The 11,647-nt window shown below is 35.6% G+C and overlaps 1 protein-coding gene across 1 annotated transcript; it reads right to left on the bottom strand.

Annotated features, from left to right (window-relative positions):
- Positions 1–7,971: 7,971 nt before the first annotated feature.
- LOC105084775 (small EDRK-rich factor 1) lies at positions 7,972–11,647 on the bottom strand. Its single transcript, XM_010974972.3, has 3 exons — positions 11,470–11,647; positions 10,565–10,673; positions 7,972–8,242 (listed from the first exon to the last, which is right to left on the bottom strand). The coding sequence occupies exons 1-3, from the start codon at positions 11,474–11,476 to the stop codon at positions 8,170–8,172; spliced, it is 189 nt and encodes a 62-aa protein (XP_010973274.1). The 5' UTR covers positions 11,477–11,647; the 3' UTR covers positions 7,972–8,169.

The following is an 11,647-nucleotide window of genomic DNA, read 5'->3' on the forward strand; positions in this document are numbered from 1 at the left end:
ACATGTTTACATGAGCATTGAGAGAAATATACAATATATTTTATATATCCTATATATGACCAAGAATTCGATTCCTAGGTATATACTCGATAGAAGTAAGTACTTATGACCACCAAAAGGTATATATATATATATACACACACATATATATATATAAAGATTATGGCAGAATTATTCATAATAGCCTCAAACTAAGAGTGATCCAAATGTCCAAGGAAAGTAGAGCGAATAACTAAATTACGGTATATTCATATAACAGAATGCTACACAGCAATGAAAGACTGAATTACTGCTATAAGACAAAGGATTCTTATAGACAAACTGTTGAACAAATGAAGCTAAACTCACAAGAGTACGTACTGGATGGGTCCACTTGCACGAAATTCAAAAACAGGCAAAACTAGTCTATGATGATAGTCAGATAGCAGGTATTATCTAAACTGGTCACAGGGAGCCTGTGAGGGTGCTGGAAATGTCTATCTTCGTCTGGGTGGAATATTTATATGTAAAGGTCAATCAAAATATACATCTAAGATGTATGCTCCTTATTATCATTTCATTTGGATGAATGCCCAGGGGAGAAATTACTGGGTCATATAGTAAGAGTATGTTTAATTTTCTAAGTAACTGCCTAATTTATTGCTAATTTTTTTTAGCCCGTTTGTTATATTTTCTCAAATTTTCTACAATAAGCAGGCATTGCATTTTGGGGGTTTAAAAGTTGGTAAAGAATGGTTTAAGCTTCATCATTGTTTCCTATACTACTTTCATGATTTGCCATATGTTTCCCATACTACTTTCATGATTTGCCATATCACTTACCTGTATTTTTAAACCTAACTTTAGTTGTAACCTTGCAGTAAGAATATTGGACTCTTATTTAGTCTGGCCAGCATCCATTCCCCCTTCCTTCTTGCAACAGAACTCCAGATTTGTTGGGGTACCACCTATTCCTCACTGGATACTTGGTTACACCATCAGCTTAGGCGACCTGCCCTCCTCTTGCTGAGGAGTATGCACGTAACCCAAACAAGTCCATTTGGAGGCACTCTGAGTGACATTAAATACTAAAAATGGCCGTCAGAATTTCAATCTGTTACCAGCACTGTGGGAAAGAACTGTCTCATAGTACCTGGAACTGTTCTAACTTTTGATCTTCTGAAAGTCTTCAATCTTGAGTCTTCAACTTTTCCTTGGACCCTGGAGCATCTCATCCTTTCAAATAACTGCTATAGTTACTAATAAGTTAATTAATGATTCTATTTGCAAACAAAAATTTCAATATACTATGAAATCACAGGTTAGACATGGTTGCACTTCTTCAAGCATACATTAATGTACCTGACTCTGTATTAAATGTCCATTCATAAGCCACCCCATCAGTCATCTTGAGTGGTATGAGGCCAAATGAGCCTTGATGCTATCCCCTCAAAAAGTCCTTGACAAAAGCCTTTGTCATGTAATATAAGTTTATAAAAGACAAGTATTCAGTAGGATTGTGTCTTGATTATAGCCAGATTGGGAGGCAATTTCTTGCAAACTCACAAGTGTAGAGAAAGGCTCCACCAAAACATAGTGCAAAGAAATGTTTCTATGCTGATATACCAGTAAACAAAGTCACATCCAATTGATAAAGTACCAACAGTAGTATGTGGTATAGAAAATACTTCTATAAAAGTTATAGTAAAATTTTAAAATCTCAATTTTCCCAGGCAAATGGGCCAACTGCAGGCTACCTATGACCTTTTGATGTGTATTGGCTCACTAGGGCTAAAAAGGTTTTTGTTTGGTTATAAGGAAAAGCCTGTAGTAGGTTTTAAATCTTTCTGGAATTTATAGGGAAGTGCACTGGAGCAACGTATAGTCATTCTTCTTTTCTCAGTGATATTTTCATGACTTGGCCATCTGTAAAGATAATATATTCCGAAGTGTGATTACTATATAGCAAGTAGTACTTCAGTAGATAAAGTTTTAGGACACAGTTTAATAAATGGTTTTACTCAATTTGATCTAATGGAAAACCATGATTGACAATTCTATAGAAATAATTCTTCCAATTGTATTTTTTAATAGGTATCCATCAGCAAAGTCAATTAAGAATTTACCAAAGAAGTTGACACACAGTCTGCTTAGTTTATATCATTGCTAAAAGCCTGACACAGATGGCAAAATACACAGATTTCATAATCTGACTGTGGAAGTCAATTTTATATTAGGTTTTCACTTTAGGGTTATGTTTTTTCCTCCCAGCTTTATTTAGGTTTTTGAAGAGTCTCAGAACTGACTAAAATTGGCAAATATATATAGTAAAGGCAGTGGATCAACCAGAAAAAGGCTAGTATGAAGGTTAAAGACAAAAGTAGTAAAATCAACTATCACTACAATTAGTAGTTAAGAAATACACAAAATAAAAAACGTAAAATATAATGTCAAAAACATAAAACGTAGGATGTGGAGAAAAGGGAACACTTCTACATTGTTGATGTGTATGTAAATTGGTGTAGCCACTGCAGAAAACATCATGGATGGTCCTCAAAAAAACTAAAAATAGAACTACCATATGATCCAGCAATTCCACTCTTGGGTATCTGAGGAAAACAAAAACACTAATTTGAAATGATGCATGCACCCTAAAGGTCATAGAAGCATTATTTACAAAAGCCAAGATATGGAAGCAATCTAAGTGTCCATCAATAGATGAATGGGTAAAGAAAATGTGATACATACACATATACACACACACAATGAAATATCTAATCTTAATAAAATTTTGCCATTTGCAACATGGATAGGCGTGGAGGGTATTATGCTTACTGAAATAAGTCAGAGAAAGATAAATACTGTATGTTATCACTTATATGTGGAACCTAAAAAAGTAAAGTAATCTAGTGAATATAACAAAAGAGAAACAGACTCACAGATATAAAGAATAAACCAACAGGGAGAGGGAGGGAGGGAGGGGCAAGATAAGGGTAGGTGATTACGAGGTACAAACTACTATGTATAAAACAAACAAGCTACAAGGATATATTGTACAGCACAGGGAATATGGCCAATATTTTATAATAACTATAAATGGAGTATAATCTTTAAAACTTGTGACTCACTATGTTGTATACCTAAAACTTATATAATATTGTATGTCATCAATACCACAATTAAAAAAAACATAAAACATGAGAGGGGGAGTAAAAATGTAATGCTTTTAGAAAGGATTTGAACTTAATCACAAACCAAAAACTTACAATAGATACATAAACAATTAAAAAAAGGAACCCAAACATAATACTGAAGAAAATCATCACACCACAAGGGAAGAGACCAAGAGAAAAAGAAGGGAACACAGAAGACCTACAAAACAACCAGAACAAAATGGCAATAAGCACATACCTATTATTATTACTTTAAATGTAAATGGACTAGGGGGGAAGGTATAGCTCAAGTGGTAGAGTGCATGCTTAGCATACATAAAGTCCTGGGTTCAATCTCCAGAATCTCCTCTAAAAATAAATAAGTAAACCTAATTACCCCCCAAATTAAAATAAATAAATTTTTAAAATGTAAATGGACTAAATGCTCCAATTGAAAGATTTAGGTGGCTGAATGGATTAAAAAAAAAAAAAAAAGAACACTGACATGGGGGGAGGGTATAGCTCAAGTGGTAGAGCATATGTTTGGCATGCATGAGATCCTGGGTTCAATCCCCAGTACCTCCTCCAAATATAAATAAATAAATAAACCCAATTATACCCCCCCAATAAAAAAAATAAAATACACAAAAACACTGATCTATATGCTGCCAACAGGAGAGTCACTTCAGATCTAAAGACACACAGACTGAAAGTGAACGTATAGGGAAAGATATTCTATGCAAATGGAAAGAAAAAGAAAGCTAAGGTAGCAATGCTTGTGTAAGACAAAACAGAATTTAAATAAAACTATAATAAGAGACTAAGAAGGGCATTACATAATGATACAGGAGTCAATCTATAAAGAGGATATAACATTCATAAATATTTATGCACCCAACATAGGAGCACCTAAATACATAAAGCATAAAAGGGAGACAATAATAGCCAGGAACTTTCTTACTCTACTTATATATTATCCAGACAGAAAATCAATAAGGAAACATTGGCCTTAAATGACACATTAAATCAAATATACTTAAAAGATACATATAGAACATTCCATGCAAAAACTGCAAGCATGCCTTAAGTGCACATAGAACATTCTTTAGGAGAGATCACGTTAGGCCACAAAACAAGTTTCAATAAATATAAGAAGACTGAAATCATATTAAGCATCTTTTCTGACCACAACAGTATGAAACCAGAAATCAACACTAAGAAGAAAAACTGGAAAACACAGAGACTAAACAACATGTTATTAAACCACCAATAGCTCAATGAAGAAATCAAAAAGAAAATTTAAAAATATCTTGAGACAAATGGAAATGGAAACACAATTTTCCAAAATCTATGGAATGCAGCAATTGCAGTTCTAAGAGGGTAGTTTCTAGCAATACAGGCCTACCTCAAGAAAAAAGCAAAACATCAAATCAACAATGTAACTTTACATCCAAGAAACTATAAAAGTAAGAACAAAGCCCAAAGTTAGTAGAAGGAAGGAAATAATAAAAGATCAGAGTAGAAATAAATAAAATAGAGAGTAAAAAACCAACAGAAAAGATCAATGAAACTAAGAGTTGCTTCACTGAAACAATAAACAAAATTGATAAACCTTTAGCCAGACTCAAGAAAAAAAGAGAGGGCCCAAATAAAGTCAGAAATGAAAGAAGAGAACTTACATCCAATATCACAGAAATACAAAGAATCATGAGACCACCACAAACAATTATACGCCAACAGATTGGATAACATAGAAGAAATGGATCAATTCCTAAAACATACAATCCTCCAAGAATGAATCAGGAAGAAATAGAAAATCTGAACAGACTGTTTACTAGTAAAGAAATTCAATCAGTAGCCAAAAAACTGCTAACAAACAAAAGTCCAGGATCAGACAGCTTCACAGGTGAATACTACCAAACACTTCAACAATAGTTAAGTAATACCTACCCTTTCAAACTCTTCCAAAAAATGGAAGAGGCGGGAAAACTTCCAAACTCATTTCATGAAGCCAGCATTACCCTGATATCAAAACCAAACATAAGACACTACAAAAAAACTATGGGCCAATATTACTGATGAACAAAAATGCAAAAATCCTCAACAAAATATTATCAAACCAAAGTCAACAATATATTAAAAGAATCATACACTATAACCAAGTAGGATTTACTCCAGGGATGCAAGGGTGGTTCAATATCTACAAATCCATCAATGTGATACACTGCATTCACAAACTAAAGAATAAAAATCATATCATATAAATAAATGCAGAAAAAGCTCTTGACAAATTCAACATCCATTTATGATAAAAAAAAAAAAACTCTCAACAAAGTGGTTATACAGGGAACATACCTCAAAATAATTAAGGCCATATGTGATAAACCTATAGCTGAAACATACTCAGTAGTGAAAAGCTGACAACTTTTTCTCAAATATAGAAAACAAGAAAAGGATACCCACTGTTGCCACTTTTATTCAATACCTAGGAATTAATTTGTTCAAGGAGGTGAAAGACTGGTGCGTTGAAAACTCTAAAATACTAATGAACAAAATTGAAGACAACTCAAATAAATGGAAAGATATTCTGTGCTCATGGACTGGAAGAATTAATAGTCAAAATCTCCATACTACCCAAAGCAATCTACAGATTCAATGCAATCCCTATCAAAATACCCACTACATTTTTCACAGAACCAGAACCAATCTTAAAATTTATATGGAAATACAAAACACCTCAAATAGCAAAGCAATCTTGAGAAAGAAGAACAAAGCTGAAGTAGCATGCTCGTTGATTTCAAACTATACTAAAAAGCTACAGTCATCAAAATAGTACAGTACTGGCAAAAAAAAAAGACACATTGATCAACTAAACAGAAAAGAGAGCCCAGAAATGAACCCACACTTATATGGTCAATTAATCTACAACAAAGGAGGCAAGAATATAAAATGGGGAAAAGACAGTCTCTTTAATAAATGGTGGTGGGAAAACTGGACAATTACATGCTAAAGAATGAAATCTGACAACCTTATTCCATCATGTACAAAAATAAACTCAAAATGGATTAAAGACTTAAATGTAAAACCTAAAACCACAAAACTCCTAAAAGAAAACATAGGCAGTACACATGCTCTTACATTGGTCTTAGCAATATTTTTTTTAGATCTGTCACTACAGGCAGAGGTAACAAAAGCAAAACTAAACTTAAAGGAACTACATCAAACTAAAAAGTCTTTGCATGGTGAAGGAAACCATCAATGAAACTAAAACGCAACATCCAGAATGGGAGAAATTTGCAAATGATATGCCCAATAAGGAGTTAATATACAAAATATATAAATAACTTATACAACTCAATATAAAAAAAGTGATTAAAATGTGGGCAGAGGACCTGAGTAGACATTTTCTCAAAGAAGACATATAGATTGCCAAAAAGTACAAGAGAAGATACCCAACATCACTAATCATCAGGGAAATGCAAATCAAACCACAATGAGATATCACTGCACACTTGTCAGAATGACTATTAGGAAAAAGACAAGCTGTAACACGTGTTGGTGAGAATGTGTTGAAAAGGGAACCCTTGTGTACTGTTGGTGGGAATGTAAATTGGTATAGTCACAATGCAAAACAGTATAGAGGCTCCTCAAAAATGAAAAATATCTGAAGAAAACACGCTAATTTGAAAATATATATGCACCCCTATGTTCACTGCATCACTTGCCAAAATATGGAAGCAGCCTAACTGTCACTTGAGAGATGACTGGATAAAGAAAATGTGCTGTACATATACACATATATAATAGAATATTACTCACTAATAAAAAAGAATGAAATCTTACCATTTGTGATAACACGAATGGACCTAGAGGGTATTATGCTAAGTGAAATAAGCCAGACAGAGAAGGACAAATACTATATAGTTACACTTCTATGAATCTAAAAAAAAAATGAACATACATAGCAAAATAGAAACAAACTCACAGGTACAGAGAACACACTGGTGTCACCAGATGGAAGTGGGGAAATGGGTGAGATAGGGGAATGGGATTAAGAGGTACAAATTTAGCTATAAGGTAATAAGTCACAGGCATATAATGTACAGCAAAGGGAATCAATCAATATTATCACAGTAGCTTTTTATGGTGACACATGGTAATTAGACATTGTGGTGATCACTTTGTAATGTATAAAAACATCAAATCAAAAAGAAAAATCAAATCACTATATGGTACACCTGAAACTAATATTGTAAGTCAATTATACTTCAATTAAAAAAACCAAACATTAACATATCTGAAAAAAGGCACTCAGAACCCACAGAGTGAATCCTAATGTAAACTAAGTACTTTGGGGTGATAATGATGTGTTAATGTCGGTTCATCAATTACAACAAAAGTACCACTCTGGTTGGGCATGTTCATTATGGGGAAGCTATGCATGAGTAGGGCCAGGGGTACATGAGAAATCTAAATTTTTTTGTGACCCTAATATGGTCTAAAAAAATTAAGTCTATTTTAAAAAGGCACTTATTCCAGAAAATTTTAAAGCTGTAAGTAGAACTCTTACTGAGACCTTATTTAGTTTATGTTCATTTAGTTGCTATTCTAGATGGTTTGTACTACCTTTCGCAAACTCTTCAAGCAAACCAGTTGATTGCAAAGCAAAATTAGATAAATGTGTCTTAAATTCAATGATACAATAAAGTTAAATTTAAAGATATACTTCAACAAAGTTTATGACAAAGATTCTAGATTTATATAGATCTTGTTATCTGATCATATTACCTCTCTAATTATATAAATGCTCACTGCTGATAAAAGAAAATGTTCACCAATGTCACATGCATGGTTAGTGTTTTATTCTTTGAAGAATGGTTCTAAAACATCATACTAAGTCAGGCTGAAAGGTAAAGTTTAAAATAGTTTTGTAAGGATATAACATATGTACTGACTGTTCACTCTACAAAATCTTGATCATAGAGCTTATTATACACCTAGTTAGCAGTAGCACCCAGGTTTTCCAAATAGTCAGTCATCATTTTTGTCTTGTCTGCATAGACTTCTTCTCATTGGCTGCCTTCTGCTTTTGTTGCATGATCTCAGAATCCCTATAAGGGGGGAAAATGCTGTAAGTTGTTACAGAAAAACTGATTTTATGTTGCCACTTGATTTCTATAATAACCTATTCAGTATATTAGAAGACAACTGAAAAGATATAACTTTAATGTCTTTCCATTTTCATGGATGGAGATAGAATGGGAAGGCAAAGAATGAAATGGCTTTGAAGTCGGATCTTATTTTGAATACCAACTCTACTGTTGTTATGACTTTGGGCAAATAACCTCCAAGCCCTTTCAAAATTAGAGTAATACATATCAGGGCTGTTCTGACACTAGGTAGATACATGTGCTGGAATAATGGTAATTACTCTTGGTTGTCAACAAAGTTAATTCATTATAAATTTTTTGCTGGAAGAAGGGGCATTTAAGAAGTCTAGATATCCTAACTGGTACCTAGGATTAGGACACAGATGTTGTGAAGCAGTTCAGTTTCTTATGAGCCAAAACCCCAATATTTAGTGATGAAAAATGGATTATATCAAAGAAAAGCAGGATCTTTGGGGCATTTTCTTAATCTTTTGTGTCTCTGGCTGAACCTCCACTTACTGTGAGCTACAAACCAGACTACCTGGGCCGGACGGTCCATGAGCCCATATTAAAAAATAAATTAAATGGTTATGTGTTCAACACCTACTATGTGCCAGGCACTTTACTGGCTCTGGATTAAGTCCCACAACAATTTTGAGTTATTGTCCCTATGTTTAAGAGTTTAAAAAAAAAAGTTAAAGGCTTAGAGCTAAGTAATTTGCCACACATCACATAAAAAGCAAGGTCTAATTTCAAAGTCGAGGATCTTTCCTATGCTGTTATTGTGTATATTTGGTATTATATTTTAATTCAGGATGAGCAGCTCTGTCCATATCAGTAAGACATTTATGCAAAGCTAACAGTAAAAACAAGGAATGAGAAGAAAGGAAGAAGACGAAAGCTACCAAGAAATGAGGTATCCCGGAAAAAAACAGTGATAGTTACTTTTCTGTTTGTAACCAAACTCTGCTGTGCTTGCTGTATGACCTTAGCAATGTTACTCAAATTCAGAGCCTTAGTCTCTTATTGTATGCACTGGGGCTAATACCACTTTTTAGGATTGTGATGAATAGAGATAATACATACACAGTACCTAGCACAGAGCTTTATAAGGAGTAGGTATTCATTAAACAATGATTACTGAGGCAAGCTACGGTAGGTTTCCCAGTAAAAATACTGTTTCATGGTTACTGATCTGTTCACTTCTACTCCAATGAAAGTAAACTAATTCAAAGCAAAGCTTATTACTTTAAAAATAAACATCATAAAAAGATAGTGTGAAGTGATAAGGGCTTCAACCTCATTAAACTCTGACTGAACATCAGAATCACCTGGGGAGCTTTTTAAGTCAGGTTTAACTTAGGTGCAATAAAATTTACTTAGTGCACCTTTTAATCTCCTACCCTAGACCAATTAAATCTGGACTGGGTGTAAGGCCCAGGCTTGAGCAGATGTCAAGGTTTCCCAGGTGGTTCTAATGTGAAGCCAGGCTTGAGGACCACAGAAAAGCCATACTGAAGCACGTGCAGTCAGTTATTTACCTGACCAACTTTTATACCGACAACAAAACTTGATTTTAGAATAAAATTAAATTTGGCTACCTTTGTTTTTTAGAAACATGAATTTTTTTGTGGAGGGTGGTAATTAGGTTTATTTATTTATTTTAATAGAGGTACTGGGGATTGAACCCAGGACCTCGTGCATGCTAAGCGCACACTCTACCACTGAGCTAAACCCTCCACCCCTGAATTTTTTTTTTTTTAAACTTAAGCTTCAGTCTCAAAGTATTTCTGTAGCAGGTTTGTATTATTTGTCACATATAGTCATGTATCAAGGCTGTGCACCTATATTCCCTCCAACCCAATGGATCTTCAGAAGTCAATAGTTATATATGTTTTTTGTGTCTCTTTCAGACAGTTATCAATGTAATTGGTGGTCTGTCATCCAGACTAGAATGGGTAGGATATCTGCTTTGAAAATATTTATCCTTTGCACCTAACAATGCTTTCTTTGCACATGGAAGTTAATGAAGTGCTTATGGTTATGGTGGAGAGGTATGAGATTTTCTGCAACACCAATTATAGCTTAAGAGCTTTAAATTCTTCATCCATGAGTTGGGATAATGACTATGTCACGAAGTTTTACTGTGCGAGGCACACAACAGATACTCAGTTGTTACCCCTTTCTGTAGGTTAGGCCTAGTTCTACTAAGGATTTAAAAATGGTTTCTATTCTCCAAAGTGAAAACTTCTGTGACTCGAGAATTTCTTTAGTATCACTTACCTCTGTTTTCTCTGAGAGGTAGTCAAGCTATCTTCTTTTCTTTTTCCCTTACTAATTTCCTGGGATTTCTTCATGTTTTTCCGGCGGGCAAGTTCTCGTTGATTTCCACCTACAAAGAGAAACAGTCATGCTATTTTCCCATCCCCCAAGTTGATAACTCCATTGTAAGGCTCACATTTAAATGCATCTGAAGTTTGCTTTTTAAGAGAGAAGCTAGCAGAATGCTGCACTGAGTAGTGTTCCCTGATCTGGTGACAAGGAGGAAGCTTAAAGGTAAACACTTAAGGTCTTAAGAGTATTATACCAGTCAAGGGGTTCACTGGCTATAAATACCAGATCCTTTAACACAGGCATTCCAATTGTCTGTCTATATGGGCCAATATTCCAAAACAAGTTTTGCCTTTTGAGGGGTGTGGGTGGAGAGAGAAAGATAGATGAATTGCAGATCACACCTTGCACAAGTTGGCCCATCATAATTCAACTGTTAAGCGAGCAAATACATATGCTCGTAAAACATTACCTGTGAGGGCCAAACAAAAGAACAAGGGAGGAGACTTAGAGCTCCCCGTCATTAGGCCTCAGGACTTTGAGTATTAACTACCAGCTATAAACTACCTCCAGAACACGACCCCTTCCGGGGCTTCCATCTCCACAAACCTCACCCCCAGGGAGGTGTTTTTTACGGTGTAAACTCGCAACCGATGGACAGGCACCTGCCCGACCTTTCAGGCTAGACCGGAGCCAACCGTCCTTCTCCCTCCGCTGCCTGCAAATCGGGTCCCCGCCGCGCCCGACCGAAGGGGTTTCACCAGCCAGCACCCCCGCCTCCCCGGCCGCCGCGCCTCGGAGCTAGACTTCCTCGCCCAGCGCTCCCCGCCGCTTTCCCCCCGGGTGCGCACACTCACGGGCCATGCTGACCACCTGACCAAGCCTGGAAGAGAGCGACTCGGAAAAGCAATGAATTCCTTCAGCGGTCAGCGGCGGCCCCTAACGCAGGTCTGGAAGGTTGAGCCGGTGGGGCCCTCCAGCAAGATACTTCTGGGCTTGGTGGACGGCCCCGCCCACGGAGACCCGACAACAGCC

The sequence above is a fragment of the Camelus dromedarius genome, chromosome 3 (genome assembly GCF_036321535.1).
Source record: "Camelus dromedarius isolate mCamDro1 chromosome 3, mCamDro1.pat, whole genome shotgun sequence".
NCBI classification, from domain to species: domain Eukaryota; kingdom Metazoa; phylum Chordata; class Mammalia; order Artiodactyla; family Camelidae; genus Camelus; species Camelus dromedarius.